General features: G+C 45.8%; 1 protein-coding gene across 1 annotated transcript in view; it reads left to right on the top strand.

Annotated features, from left to right (window-relative positions):
• The window catches only part of PIK3AP1 (phosphoinositide-3-kinase adaptor protein 1), a 288,810-nt gene that overhangs the window by 207,828 nt on the left and 64,299 nt on the right, over positions 1–16,683 (top strand). Inside the window, exons 9-10 of the mRNA XM_063963241.1 lie at positions 2,112–2,198; positions 2,807–3,038. Of these exons, the coding sequence (XP_063819311.1) occupies positions 2,112–2,198; positions 2,807–3,038 (319 nt within the window). The remainder of the gene's footprint in view (positions 1–2,111; positions 2,199–2,806; positions 3,039–16,683) is intronic.

Raw genomic sequence — 16,683 nt, 5'->3', positions numbered from 1 at the left:
CCACCCCCTAGAAATATAGTGGGTCATTCCGAGTTGATTGCTCGCTGCTGATTTTCGCAGCGCAGCGATCAGGTAAAAAAATGGCAAAACTGCGCATGCGTATGCACTGCAATGCACACGCGCGTTGTACGGGTACAAACAGCATTGTTGCTGTGCAATGCTTCTAGCGACGAATCCATTCGCACAGCCGATCGCAAGGAGATTGACAGGAAGAGGGCATTTATGGGTGTCAACTGACCGTTTTCTGGGAGTGGTAGGGAAAACGCAGGCATGACCAGGCGTTTGCAGGGCAGGTACCTGACGTCAATTCCGGGATCTCCGACGCTAGAATCATTGCACAAGATAAGTAACTACAGGGCTGGTCTTGTTTTGCACACAATGTTTTTGTGCCGCTTGGCTGCACATGTGATCACACACTTGCAAAGCAAAAATACACTCCCCCGTGGGTGGCGACAATGCGTTTGCACGGCTGCTAAAAGTAGCTAGCGAGCGATCAACTCGGAATCACCCCCATAGAAACATAGAATTTGACGGCAGATAAGAATCACTTGGCGCATCTAGTCTGCCCCTATACTGTTGTTTTCTCTTATGTTTGGATACTTATTGTGTATTTACCCTTCTGATACTGTTTCGTGCCCCCCATTCCTCCTCTTGCCCTAACTCCTCGTATTTCCCTCTCCCTTCCATTAGTCACCTGACTTTTATTGTTTTTCATTTTGTTTGTTAAAATTTGTTTGTATTGGGCTCTTGTTGCCCCTTTTTTTCTGTGTTTTGTCCTGTTTTGACTGACCATTTAAAATAAAGAATTATAACAAAAAAAAAAAGCTGTAACGGTGGACCACATTAAGTTTCTCTTCTGCTTTACAGAATGTGACACATTAATAGCCATCTGAACACAGAAAAATAAAATGGACCTGATGCTATGATGAGCCGGCCATAGATGCTTCCGCAGAAATAAATGCATATATTTGCCTGTATGCTTAGTTGTACACTTTGTGGTCTGGGTGCCTCTATTTATGCGCTTGGTTTGCTACTTGTTATCATCATCATTAGTGCAGATTTGCACCAGCCTATACCTGGTGCATATATTTTGCTAACATACAATTCTGCATAGCCCACAGTTCTGCCCTTACTGAACCTTTGTATACATGCAGGGGCGTAGCCAGAACTTTGTGGGCCCCATAGCAACATTTTGAGGGGGCCCCTGTCCCAATGCTTCTAGAGAGACACTTCTCTGCAGCAGTTTTTCATTTTATGCCCTATAATAGTGCCCTAGTTCATTTTCTGAACCATAGTAGAGCCTTATTTAATGTTATGCCCCATAGTAGTGCCCTAGTTTCTTCACAGTAGTGCATAAGTTTACCCTATGTCACATTTTGGAGCTGCCAGTACACATTATGCCGCATAGTACCCCCAATTCACATTATGATATATAGTGCTCCCCGTTCTTATTGTGCCTCATTACAGTGCGCGGTTTATATTATATAACATTAAAATGCACTACATGCCACACTACAGTAAGCAGGTTCAGGGGCATACCTAGATATATTGCAGGCCCCAAGGAAAAAGATTGAAAGGACCCCTACATACCACACAATGGTGAAAAATGTATATAACACATGTAACTTTGACAGGGCAGGTGGGCCCCTCTCAGCTCTGGGCCCCGTAGCAGATGCACTGCCTGCACCTATGGTAGCTAGGCACTTGTCTACATGAGAATGTCCAGCTACAGCACCATTATGGCTCTTCAGTCCTAAGCTGAGATCTTACTGAAATGTGTATGACTGTGCATCTCCTGCGCCCAGGGCAAAATTATGCAAGACATGCTCCAGAATTCGGCATTAGTTTTACTATGCATCAGGACCAATGTGAGCCACACAGCATTACCGCCTATTGACCATGAAATTGCACATTGAGTCGGGTCGCAACGGTGATGTCGAACGCAGTGGAGCAATGTTTTTTGCTTGCACATGTGCCGGAGTTGCACTTTCAAGTAATGGAATAGTTAGACTCAATCCTGGCTTTATTACACTTATTAATTCTATAGTCAAGTAGTTTAACACCATCTTCAATTAGATGTGTAATATAAACTGTAACTTATTCCCCTGCAGATGTTGATATGATGCGAGCTAAAGGTCCATCAGTGGAACCGCATGTTCTAACTTCAAATGAATCAGTGCTACGGAAAATCCTACAGGGTAAGCTTCCTTTTGTAGATTTTTTTTTTTTAAATCTGTATATATTTTTTAATAATATATCAAATAAATTTTCCTGGATTACCAAAACAGTGATGTACCTAGACATTTTCTAATGGCCTCCGGGTACAGGCCAGGGAAGTATAGCATCAATGTTTTCTGGGATGTAGAAAGGGGGACATTAATTCCCATGTGTTGGAGGGGGTGTGGGCAAACCTGGGAAGCGTGGCCACACCCCTCAAAAAACGAAAAGAAAAGAAAAAATATGGCACAAGTTGCAACGGCGGTATGCTTTGCTGCTCTGACTTGAAAATAATGGGTATCACTAGTCTAACAATCATAAATGAAGCATAACCATGTGATGTTCTAGACTACGTTTTATTTAAACAAATGAATATGATCTTCAGTTTCCTTTTAATGAATGACTCTCCAACTGGTAGCCGTAGGCTGTTTGTCAGTGGATTCTGCTTATACAGATGTGTAACTGGTGTCATCATTTAAAAATATAAGAAATATCACAATTGCTGTTATCTGTATTTTGATTTCTCAAAAACAAATTCATTATTTATGTTCTTGCTTTTCTTTTGTATGTTGATACTGTCAATTTCTAGGAAGTGGATTGGACAGTAATGATGATGATGATGACAGCAGTAAAGAAGATCCATACCACCTATGTTCTGATAAACTTTATGACACAGTTTGTGATGGCACACTACACACATCAGTAGCAATGAGTCGGCCTCCTGTACCTGTTCCAAGAACAGATGAACCAATAGATACGCAACCTTACATCTCACAGGGTGAGATCATACTGAAATTGTATAGCTATGTGGGAACAGCATTGTATTTTATGGTTTACTAAATTGAGGGTTTATTTGTCCTCCTGTGACACATCTGATACTCTATGCACTGTTAAAAGACCACACTTGTGAGAAGATGCAGAGCAAGTTCTATGCCAGTTGGCATAGTGTATCATGCGTGAAATTGCGCTAAGCATGCCCTGAACAAAGGGCGCGTGTATGTGCGCCAATGCTGATTTCAGAGATTCTGCCACTTGCACCTGAATAGATGAGATGAGCGCATTCTGACACAGGCTAGGTAAAGGCATATATGCACGATTCCAAACAAGTAAAGATCTGCACATAGCCCTGAGAAAGCCATATTATTTGTAGGCGGTCAGAGGCAGATGCAAATACACAATATTGATGCTACTAGCGAATCACTAGTGATTCCCTCTAAGAAGTAGGGAAATGGCGGGGATTCCACCTCTTGTTTCCCCCCACTGCTTAGATTCTTTACAGTATTCACAGAGTTTATTAGTGCTAGTCTGAGGGGAACCTGGCTTTATGCAACCACCTGTGCGCAGGTACAAGGAGCAGGTAAGATGGGTTCCTGTAGCTGCCAATATGCCACTATCTATAATCTGGTTGTTCAGCCACAGCTCATTGGACAAACCACATCAGACGGGATGCGGTTATGTGACCGCCGGTCACAATACCGAAGCCAGGATCTCAAACCCTGAATATCCCGCCAGTCGGCATGCCGACCAACAGGGACTATTCCCACTCGTGGGTGTCCACGAGCACAGCAAGTCACGAGCCCGTCAGCCACCTAACAGCCAGGGTCCTGGCATTGGTATGGTGATTGGCGGTCTCCTGACCGCCGGTAACACAAACCCAACCACATCAGACTGCAGGCTGACCAATAATTGTGTCCCAGCACTGGTTTCAGCTCTGGTCCATTTTAGAATATTCCAGGCCACATGTCCTGAGCTGTGACAGACTGAACTAAAGTGTCAGCAAGATAAACATAAGAAGATCTTGGATTATAGAAAACTAGTATTTGCCAGCAGCTTTGCTTGTGTGGATGTCTGTTATCGCTCAGACAGTAGTGCCATTAATATTGTGATATTTTATGTCATACACATTGGGGTTCATTCCGATTTGATCACTCGCGAGCAGTTTTTAGCAGCCGTGCAAACGCTATGCCGCCGCCCACTGGGAGTGTATTTTAGCTTAGCAGAGGTGCGAACGGTAGTATCGCAGAGCGCTGCAAAAAAATTTTTGTGTAGTTTCAGAGTAGCTCAAAACCTACTCAGCACTTGCGATCACTTCAGACTATTCAGTTCCGTATTTGACGCCACACACCCGCCCAGCGTTTGCCCAACCACGCCTGCATTTTCCCTGGCACGCCTGCGTTTTTCCAAACACTCCCTGAAAACGGTCAGTTGCCACCCAGAAATGCCCACTTCATGTCAATCACTCTGCGGCAACCAATGCGACTGAAATGCATCGCTAGACCCTGTGCAAAACTGCATCGTTCGTTGTGACCGTACATTGCGTGTGCACATTGCGCCGCATATGCATGCGCAGAATTGCCTTTTTTTAGCCTGATTGCTGCGCTGCGAACAATTGCAGCTAGAGATCAACTCGGAATGACCCCCCATTGATCACAACAATTCTTTGTAAACAATATTTGCAGTTTTTCCTTCAGGTATTAACACAAAAAGATGCTTGGGACTACTAACTCGTGAGCAAGCCACGTAAAGCTGCCCTTGGGAGAAGCAGCTTGTCCTGGGATTTACGCCCGTAGCCCTGGGCATTTGCCTCTGCGACTTGTGGATAGTTATAGCGAAGCAAACGTTTACAAGAAACTGCAGACACTTAAAATGAAAATGATTGGGGATAAGGGGTATACAGTGCGTGGTATAAACACAGTATCATCTGCACCACATCCCGTTAGAATATCTGCCTCCATTAGATTCCTCTGCAGAGCAGTCACTTTAAGTCGGGTTCCGTTGCATAACTTTGGCCTGCGGGACCATAATCGGAACACCAACTTCCAGTGCGCTGAGTGTCAAGTGTCTATTTTTTCTTTATTGCTCCTCTCCTTGATGTCACATCGAGATCATAGATACCTTCGTTTATTTCTAGGTCACTAGACTATGCTATAGTGAAAGCGCAATCCAATTTCATCCAGTAGTTGTTGAATGATGCCAGAATGAACGCAGACAGAAAAGAAATTCAGAATTTTTTTTTATCCACTTAGTTCATAAACAGTCCCTAGAAGTATATTTCTCAAAAAAATTGCAATGTGCAGACACAACCTTACAGTTTTATTACATGTATAGATAAGCACCGTGATAAAACTTTGACAACAAAGCACATTGTAAGCTTTGGATATAGCTCTACTGATTAGCTTGTTGTTATGCACTGCAATAAAATAGCTGTGTGACAGAAAGATGTTTGGAAATGCACACAATGCCCTTTCCCTTTTGTATTGCTTGTATTGCTCTTATATAAAAGTGCAAAGAATGTTGTGGTGGTAAAAGTGTATAGTCACGCAAACTTCCTTGTTCAAATAATCTCTGATAATAAGCCTTTGCCTACTTTGCATAAAAGACAGAAGTAGTGCAATCTTTGTTTGCTCAGTTATATTTATTTTAGAAATCTCATGGCTCATATAGAGGAAGGGGGGCAGGAATGCAGAAGGGCAACTATCCCCCTGGAAGCTTTCAAATTCACTGTGCACTGGTACTGAAAGGGTTTCCTTCAGAGCTGCAATCCATATAGTTTATGCAGGGTAGAGGTTTCTGTGTGGCTATTTTTGTGGTCTTTTGGCCCATACTGTACCCAGAGCCGGATTAACGGCGGGGCGGAAGGGGCGGTCATCCCAGGGCCCCCACACAAGTGGGTCCCCCACACACTGTCCTCACAACTGCAAAAAAACATCGGAGTAGGAGTACAGCATTTACCTGTCTCCTCTCCGTCCTCCTCGGCAGCTGAGACGTTCCATTACAGCTGCGCCCGCCGAGGAGCTTCACTCACTGCAGTGTGAAGTCATGCAAGATTTGGCATTATCTCGCAAGACTTCACACTGCTGTGAGTGAAGCTCCTCGGCGGCCGCAGTAGTAAAGGAACAGCTCAGCTGCCGAGGAGGACGGAGAGGAGACAGGTAAATGCTGTACTCCTACTCTGATGTTTTTTTGCAGTTGTGATGACAGTGTGTAGGGGCCCCACAAATTTGTTGCCCAGGGGCCCCCACAGACATTAATCTGCGGTCTTACAACTATGAGTAGACTGATGGGTTTCCCTTCTCATTCTACTGCTTGAAGCTCAACTAAAGTGATGTCATGCTTTCACTTCCTGAAGTATTCTACCATAAACACTTCCATGGATATATTATACACAACAAAAGGTTCAGTTTCACTTTTAGTATTGTCACCACTGATAGAGTTTGTCAGATTCCCATCCAAAATGGAAGCCTTGATGATCAGATGGGCACATGATCATTTCCACATCACAAAAGGACTTGATTTGTGCATCAGCGAATGGCTGGCAGAGATTGGGTCTCATACTTTAATTGTGATTTCCAGTTGCATTTAGTTGGAGAAGTACATTTCTAGGTGTACTTTATCCAACATAACTCAGTGCACCAAACATACATAAAGATCCACAGATAAAAAGGACAGCCCCACTGTGTCCTCACTCTCATGGATAGTTTAAGCAATAGATGAGGCTACATCAAACACTATATTGGAAGAACTGAAAAGCTTTATTTAATGAAATGGATGATGTTAAAGTGGTAGGAGGCTGTTATACATGAAGTGAACCATTCATGTACTTTGGTTTAAAAAAAACAAAAGGGATTTTTCTCACGCACTCTGCTGGCTGTTAGTAAGAAGAACTATGGGGGTAATTCCAAGTTTATCGCAGCAGGAGATTTTTTAGCAGTTGGGCAAAACCATGTGCACTGCAGGGGAGGCAGATATAACATGTGCAGAGAAATAGATTTGGGTGTGGTGAGTTCAATCTGCAATCTAAATTGCAGTGTAAAAATAAAGCAGCCAGTATTTACCCTGCACAGAAACAAAATAACCCATCCAAATCTAACTCTCTCTGCAAATGTTATATCTGCCCCCCCCCCTCTGCAGTGCACATGGTTTTGCCCAACTGCTAAAAAAATTCCTGCTGCGATCAACTTGGAATTACCCCCTATATACTATGTAATAATAGAAAATTTAGAGGTCTTCGTTACATATGTTTTGCAAAAGATATGATAAGCCTCCAGGCCACTTCACGGCTGCTCTATTACTGGAGGTCCCTAACTAAGCATAAGTCCAGGGCCTGGACCCCACAAAGTCGGCTCAGGCCCGACCACCCTAGGGCAGCACACCATTAAGATACTAAAGTGTTAATATGTGTTAAGAAAGAAGCAGAAGCTATGGGTTAGAAAGTGCTACAAAAATAAGGGTGTTAATAAAATACTCAAAAGAGTAATATTAGTGGAAAAATAAGCGTGTTACATAAGTGCTAGATAAATATTATGGCGTGCTACCCCAAGGTAGCCCAGTCACACCAGACCCGGGGGGGGGGGGGGGGTACCATTCCCCAAACTCACGCACAGCATAATAATAATAATTAATAACATCCACTATGGGTCATACAATTGCTTAATGTATCTTAATGGTGTGCTGCCCTAGGGTGGTCGGGCCTGAGCCGACTTTGTGGGTTCCAGGCCCTGGACTTATGCTTAGTTAGGGACCTAAAGTAATAGAGCAGCCGTGAAGTGGCCTGGAGGCTTATCATATCTTTTGCAAAACATATGTAACGAAGAGCTCTAAATTTTCTATTATTACATAGTATATAGTTCTTCTTACTAACAGCCAGCAGAGTGCGTGGGAAAAATCCCTTTTGTTTTTCTTGTCTAGAGTAACCCACTCCCGCAGCACCTGAGGATTGTTACCAGCTTGATTAGAGCAGTTTGCCACTATTTATTGCACTTTGGTTTAAAACCAAGCCAGCCCCACAGATTAAGGAAAACTCCCTCTTTGCAATTAAATCTGTGTTCTTACCCAGATATACAATGTGGTGGATGCGCAGTTGTAAATAAAATGAGCGTACATTACTGAAAACAAAAATGCCCAGAAAAATTGTGTATTTCATTTTCTGTACATACTGTATACAAAGCATTCTTGTCTATACTCCAGGAATAGTGGCACTTTGGGCAGGGATGCAGCAGCCTCTCTCCCATCCCAGCACACGGCACATTCTTTGTAAGCACATCAGAGGCAGAACTCTGGTAGGCAACGGAGTCATCTGCCGCCGGGCTCCTGCTCTGAAGGGGGGCACCTCTCCTCCCATTCTATGACACCATTGAATTAAGTTAATTGATAGCTGCCACTGTCTTTTCAGTGGCCGACTTCCTCACTGGTCCCTGCACCTTACAAATCACACCCTCTTTATTATACTGTAGATACAAATTTTACAAGTGGCACACCCAGGATTAGAAACCACGACCTATTACACTGGAAACAGACACCTTACTGATGAAGCTGTTTGCTCCTGTATAGGAAATATGAGAATTCTAACTATATGAAGATACTTCTCTGACAATTACACGTAACTTCATATAGTTAGAATTCTCATGCTTCCTGTACAGGAGCAAATAACTCCATCAGTAAAGTGTCTGCTGTTAGGGTAACAGGTCATGGGTTCTAATCCTGGGTATGACCGCTAAGAAATGTGTGATTTAAAATAAAAGACAATTAAATTTTCAAATACAGTATATACATTTTTTTCAGAACACTACACACACACACACACACACACACACACACACACACACACACGCGTGTGTGTGTGTGTGTGTGTGTGTGTGTGTGTGTGTGTGTATATATATATATATATATATATATATATACATAAATCCACTATGACCGGCACTCCATGTATGTTGCTTTAAATACCTGGGTGCCTTCCCACGATCCAGAAGGAAGATGCAGAGCGAGAGCGAGACGGGTGGCACTCCACGGATTAAAAAAAACGTAACAGCTACACAGGCTTAATTTCAACGTTTCAGGTGCTACTTTATTGGCACCTTTCGTCAGGATACAAACACAACAATCAAAACATACCTTATATAGATCACAGTGCCCAGAACCAAATCACATTCCCCGCCCGTTTCCGGTCGCGGGCGCAGCCGCGTCATATGCTGGCCCGCAGCAGGAGGTGGAATCTGTTCCCCTAGCAACCACCAACGCTGCTAGACACCCTCGTGCGCCGGGCTTCCTGTCACCGGCGGGAACGAGCTGCACAACATAGATCTGCTATCAGAATGGCCCTGGAAGGAAAACCTACCGAACAACCAGTGGCGCGCCACTTTAAGGAAGCAGGCCATAGTATGGCAACTTTGCGCTATAAATTGGTTGATCACGTCCCCCCAATGGTGAGAGGGGGTGATCGTGGCAAGAAGTTATTGCAACTAGAGGCACGATGGATATTTGACCTCAATACCGTCTCACCTGTGGGCCTGAATGAAAATGTATCTTTTCTTTGCTTTTTATGATAAATTGAAGCTCCCTATGCAAAGGTTGTCTTAGTTTCTGCAGCAATCTATGAAATATGGTTCTCTCTGATATGCTTAAAATGTTGTAATACAGGGATTGATTGTGGTAGTTACCGGGAACTATTTGTTGTCACTATTGGATTTAATTACAATGGATTAGCTTGGTATGAATATTTTCTGTGCAACATGTATATTTCTCTAACGTCCTAGTGGATGCTGGGGACTCCGTCAGGACCATGGGGAATAGCGGCTCCGCAGGAGACAGGGCACAAAAAGTAAGCTTTTAGGATCACATGGTGTGCACTGGCTCCTCCCCCTATGACCCTCCTCCAAGCCTCAGTTAGGTTTTTGTGCCCGTCCGAGCAGGGTGCAATCTAGGTGGCTCTCTTAAAGAGTTGCTTAGAAAAAGTTTTTAGGTTCTTTATTTTCAGTGAGTCCTGCTGGCAACAGGCTCACTGCATCGAGGGACTTAGGGGAGAGAAGTGAACTCACCTGCGTGCAGGATGGATTGGCTTCTTAGGCTACTGGACACCATTAGCTCCAGAGGGAGTCGGAACACAGGTCTCGCCCTGGGGTTCGTCCCGGAGCCGCGCCGCCGACCCCCCTTGCAGATGCTGAAGATTGAAGAGGTCCGGAACCAGGCGGCAGAAGACTTTCAGTCTTCATCAGGTAGCGCACAGCACTGCAGCTGTGCGCCATTGTTGTCAGCACACTTCACACAGCGGTCACGGAGGGTGCAGGGCGCGGGGGGGGGGCGCCCTGGGCAGCAATGTATAATACCTGTATGGCGAAAAATACATCACATATAGCCCTTGAGGCTATATGGATGTATTTAACCCCTGCCAGATATCACAGACTCCGGAGAAGAAGCCCGCCGAAAAGGGGGCGGGGCCTATTCTCCTCAGCACACAGCGCCATTTTCCCTCACAGAATTGCTGGTGGGAAGGCTCCCATGCTCTCCCCTGCACTGCACTACAGAAACAGGGTTAAAACAGAGAGGGGGGGCACTGATTTGGCGATATGAATATATATTAAAATGCTATAAGGGAGGAACACTTATATAAAGGTTGTCCCTGTATAATTATAGCGTTTTGGTGTGTGCTGGCAAACTCTCCCTCTGTCTCCCCAAAGGGCTAGTGGGTCCTGTCCTCTATCAGAGCATTCCCTATGTGTGTGCTGTATGTCGGTACGTGTGTGTCGACATGTATGAGGAAAATGTTGGTGAGGAGGCGGAGCAAATTGCCTGTAATGGTGATGTCACTCTCTAGGGAGTCGACACCGGAATGGATGGCTTATTTATGGAATTACGTGATAATGTCAACACGCTGCAAGCCGGTTGACGGCATGAGACGGTCGGCGAACAAATTAGTACCTGTCCAGGCGTCTCAAACACCGTCAGGGGCTGTAAAACGCCCATTTACCTCAGTCGGTCGACACAGACCCAGACACGGACACTGATTTCAGTGTCGACGGTGAAGAAACAAACGTATTTTCCTTTAGGGCCACACGTTAAGGGCAATGTAGGAGGTGTTACATATTTCTGATACTACAAGTACCACAAAAAGGGTATTATGTGGGATGTGAAAAAACTACCTGTAGTTTTTCCTGAATCAGATAAATTAAATGAAGTGTGTGATGATGCGTGGGTTTCCCCCGATAAAAAATTATTGGCGGTATACCCTTTCCCGCCAGAAGTTAGGGCGCGTTGGGAAACACCCCTTAGGGTGGATAAGGCGCTCACATGCTTATCAGAACAAGTGGCGGTACCATCTACAGATAGGGCCGTACTTAAGGAGCCAGCTGATAGGAGGCTGGAAAATATCCTAAAAAGTATACACACACATGCTGGTGTTATGCTGCGACCAGCGATCGCCTCAGCCTGGATGTGCAGAGCTGAGGTGGCTTGGTCGGATTCCCTGACTAAAAATATTGATACCCTTGACAGGGACAGTATTTTATTGACTATAGAGCATTTAAAGGATGCATTTCTATATATGCGAGATGCGCAGAGGGATATTTGCACTCTGGCATCAAGAGTAAATGCGATGTCCATATCTGCAAGAAGATGTTTATGGACACGACAGTGGTCAGGTGATGCAGATTCCAAACGGCACAAAGATGTATTGCCGTATAAAGGGGAGGAATTATTTGGGGTCGGTCCATGGGACCTGGTGGCCACGGCAACTGCTGGAAAATCCACCGTTTTTTACCCTAAGTCACATCTCTGCAGAAAAAGACACCGTCTTTTCAGCCTCAGTCCTTTCGTCCCTATAAGAGTCATATCTGCCCAGGGATAGAGGAAAGGGAAGAAGACTGCAGCAGGCAGCCCATTCCCAGGAACAGAAGCCCTCCACCGCTTCTACCAAGTTCTCAGCATGACGCTATCCTACAAGTAGTATCCAAGGGGTACAGATTGGAATGTCGAGACGTTTCCCCCTCGCAGGTTCCTGTAGTCTGCTGTACCAATGTCTCCCTCCGACAGGGAGGCAGTATTGAAAACAATTCACAAGCTGTATTCCCAGCAGGTGATAATAAAATTACCCCTCCTACAACAAGGAAAGGGGTATTATTCCACACTATATGGTGGTACTGAAGCCAGAAGGCTAGGTGAGACCTATTCTAAATCTGAAATATTTGAACACTTACAAAGGTTCAAATCCAGATGCAGTCACTCAGAGCAGTGATAGCGAACCGGGAAGAAGGGGACTATATGGTGTCCCGGGACATCAGGGATGCTTACCTCCATGTCCCAAAATTTGCCTTTCTCACCAAGGGTACCTCAGGTTCGTGGTACAGAACTGTCACTATCAGTTTCAGACGATGCCGTTGGATTGTCCAAGGCACCCCGGGTCCTTACCAAGGTAATGACCGAAATGAGGATTCGTCTTCAAAGAAAATGGACGACCTCCTGATAAGAACAAGGTCCAGTGAACAGTTGGAGGTCGGAGTAGCACTATCTCAAGTAGTTCTACGACAGCACGGGTGGATTCTAAATATTCCAAAACCGCAGTTGTTCCGACGACACGTCTGCTGGTCCTAGGGATGATTCTGGACACAGTCCAGAAAAAGGTGTTTCTCCCAGAGGAGAAAGCCAGGGAGTTATCCGAGCTAATCGGGATCCTCCTAAAACCAGGAAAAGTGTCAGTGCATCATTGCACAAGAGTCCTGGTAAAAATGGTGGCTTATTACGAAGCGATTCCATTCGGCAGATTTCACGCAAGAACTCTTCAGTGGGATCTGCTGGACAAATGGTCCGGATCGCATCTTCAGATGCATCAGCGGATAACCCTATATCCAAGGACAAGGGTGTCTCTCCTGTGGTGATTACAGAGTGCTCATCTTCTAGAGGGCCGCAGATTCGGCATTCAGGATTGGATGCTGGTGACCACGGAGGCCAGCCTGAGAGGCTGGGGAGCAGTCACACAGGGAAAAAATTTCCAGGGAGTGTGATCAAGTCTGGAGAATTCTCTCCACATAAATATACTGGAGCTAAGAGCAAATTTATAATGCTCTAAGCTTAGCAAGACCTCTGCTTCAAGGTCAGCCGGTATTGATCCAGTGGGATAACATCACGGTAGTCGCCCACGTAAACAGAAAGGGCGGCACAAGAAGCAGGAGGGCAGTGGCAAAACTGCAAGGATTTTTCGCTAGGCGGAAAATCATGTGATAGCACTGTCAGCAGTGTTCATTCCGGGAGTGGACGACTGGGAAGCAGACTTCCTCAGCAGGCACGACCTCCACCCGGGAGAGTGGGAACTTCATCGGGAAGTTTTCCGCATGATTGTGAACCGTTGGGAAAGACCAAAGGTGGACATGATGGCGTCCCGCCCGAACAAAAAACGGGACAGGTATTGCGCCAGGTCACGAGACCTTCAGGCGATAGCTGTGGACGTCCTGGTAACACCGTGGGTGTAACAGTCGGTGTATGTGTTCCCTCCTCTGCTTCTCATAACCAAGGTATTGAAAATTATAAGACGTAGAGGAGTAAGAACTATACTCGTGGCTCCGGATTGGCCAAGAGGGACTTGGTACCCGGAACTTCAAGAGATGCTCACAGAGGACTAATGGCCTCGGGAGCTAAGAAGGGACTTGCTTCAGCAAGTACCATGTCTGTTCCAAGACTTACCGCGGCTGCGTTTGACGGCATGGCGGTTGAACACCGGATCCTAAGGGAAAAGGCATTTCGGAAGAGGTCATACCTACCCTGGTCAAAGCCAGGAAGGAGGTGACCGCACAACGTTATCACCACATGTGGTGAAAATATGTTGCGTGGGTGAGGCCAGGAAGGCCCCACGAAGAAATTTCAACTAGGTCGATTTCTGCACTTCCTGCAAACAGGAGTGTCTATGAGCCTCAAATTGGGGTCCATTAAGGTTCAAGTTTCGGCCCTGTAGATTTTCTTCCAGAAAGAATTGGCTTCGGTTCCTGAAGTCCAGACGTTTGTCAAGGGAGTATTGCATATACAGCCCCTTTTGTGCCTCCAGTGGCACCGTGGGATCTCAACGTAGTGTTGGGATTCCTCAAATCATATTGGTTTGAACCGCTCAAATCTGTGGATTTGAAATATCTCACATGGAAAGTGACCATGCTGTTGGCCCTGGCCTCGGCCAGGCGATTGTCAGAATTGGCGGCTTTGTCTTACAAAAGCCCATATTTAATTTTCCATTCGGACAGGGCAGAACTGCGGACTTGTCCCCAGTTTCTTCCTAAGGTGGTGTCAGCGTTTCACCTGAAACAACCTATTGTGGTGCCTGCGGCTACTAGGGACTTGGAGGACTCCAAGTTGCTAGACGTTGTCAGGGCCCTGAAAATATATATATATATATATATATATATATATATATATTCCAGGACGGCTGGAGTCAGAAAGTCTGACTTGCTGTTTATATTGTATGCACCCAAAAAGCTGGGTGCTCCTGCTTCTAAGCAGACTATTGCTCGTTGGATTTGTAGTACAATTCAGCTTGCACATTCTGTGGCAGGCCTGCCACAGCCAAAATCTGTAAATGCCCATTCCACAAGGAAGGTGGGCTCATCTTGGGCGGCTGCCCGAGGGGTCTCGGCTTTACAACTTTGCCGAGCAGCTACGTGGTCAGGGGGGAACACGTTTGTAAAATTCTACAAATTTGATACCCTGGCTGAGGAGGACCTGGAGTTTCTCTCATTCGGTGCTGCAGAGTCATCCGCACTCTCCCGCCCGTTTGGGAGCTTTGGTATAATCCCCATGGTCCTGACGGAGTCCCCAGCATCCACTAGGACGTTAGAGAAAATAAGATTTTACTTACCGATAAATCTATTTCTCGTAGTCCGTAGTGGATGCTGGGCGCCCATCCCAAGTGCGGATTGTCTGCATTACTTGTACATAATTATTGTTACAAAAATCGGGTTGTTATTGTTGTGGGCCATCTTTTCAGAGGCTCCTTCGTTGTTATCATACTGTTAACTGGGTTCAAATCACAGGTTGTACGGTGTGATTGGTGTGGCTGGTATGAGTCTTACCCGGGATTCAAGATCCTTCCTTATTGTGTACGCTCGTCCGGGCACAGTACCTAACTGAGGCTTGGAGGAGGGTCATAGGGGGAGGAGCCAGTACACACCATGTGATCCTAAAAGCTTACTTTTTGTGCCCTGTCTCCTGCGGAGCCGCTATTCCCCATAGTCCTGACGGAGTCCCCAGCATCCACTACGGACTACGAGAAATAGATTTATCGGTAAGTAAAATCTTATTTTACGGGCTTGTAATAGAGTAATTATGTATGCTGTGCATAATCAGCTTGTCTATTATATTATTTGATATCTATTTTCAATATGGATTAGCTCGATTTGAAATGTTGCTTGCTTGTTTTCAGATCTTGATCTGTTATTATGATTGATCTAAAAGCCGTGCAGTCCGGAAGTCCATTTATTGTTCTTAATTATGTAGTTGTCTTGGTTACGGGCCCCTCTCCCGGCCGCCGTTTGGAAGACGCAATTTGACGCGCTTCCGGAGGCGTGCCGGTGACAGGAAGCCCGGCGCACGAGGGTGTCTAGCAGCGTTGGTGGTTGCTAGGGGAACAGATTCCACCTCCTGCTGCGGGCCAGCGTATGACGCGGCTGCGCCCGCGACTGGAAACGGGCGGGGAATGTGATTTGGTTCTGGGCACTGTGATCTATATAAGCAGGGCCGTCTTTTCGTATGGGCTCAATGGGCTCTTTCCCAAGGGCCCCATGAGTATAAAGGCCCTAGGCTGATAGCTGAGGGTCCCCTCTTTCCAGGGGTACCAGATTTTTGAAAATCGGACCTGGGGAACCGGAGATATCTGGCTTGAAAGCAGTGGTCCCCATCCGAGCCTGTTAATTGCTCTTCCCAGCCAGATATCTTGGGTTCTGTCTGACTTAGAGTTTTTCTGAGAGTATAATCCAGAAGCTGCGACTCTCCCCTTTTGGTGAACACTGGCAGCTTGTCTCTACTATGCCCAAAACCAGAGATATCAGCCTTCCAGCAGCTGGAACCTGCTCCAGCTCCACACACCTAATATGCAGTTTTAGATTTTCGTTGGTGGATTGCTCTGGCTTCTGAGCTCTGATGCCCACACCTAATATGCAGTTTTAGATTTTCGTTGGTGGATTGCTATGGCTTCTGAGTTCTGATGCCCACGTCCCCAGTACCTCCTAAAAGGTGGGACTCTCTAGTTTTTTTTTTTTATCCGATTCAAAGCCTTGAGATATCTGCAGTCAAGCAAGCTGCCCTCCCACTGGAAAATGATAAATATTAAACCCACTCCACTATCCACCCCTTCCCTACATATTAAACACCCCCTATCACCCTGTTAGTCATGTACCAGGGCTTCTTCATTCAACCCAATGCCCCCTCTAGAGTTTAGCCCCATCTGTGCAGTAAAGGAGTAATTAACAGAAATTACTGCTCCAGGTCCTACATGCTGGGGGAAGATAGAACACCCCCTACCGCCCGTGGGACATCAAAGCTGCCACTGATAGCACCCCCCACCCCTACCGCTGGAGGATGGGTAGGGGGCTCAGTGCATTGCTGTGCCCAGGGGCCTACACTGCTGTTAAGATGGCCCTGTATATAAGGTATGTTTTGATTGTTGTGTTTGTATCCTGACGAAAGGTGCCAATAAAGTAGCACCTGAAACGTTGA

This window comes from Pseudophryne corroboree, chromosome 3, assembly GCF_028390025.1.
Source record: "Pseudophryne corroboree isolate aPseCor3 chromosome 3, aPseCor3.hap2, whole genome shotgun sequence".
Lineage (NCBI taxonomy): Eukaryota > Metazoa > Chordata > Amphibia > Anura > Myobatrachidae > Pseudophryne > Pseudophryne corroboree.
This window is presented reverse-complemented; position numbering and strand designations above follow the sequence as displayed.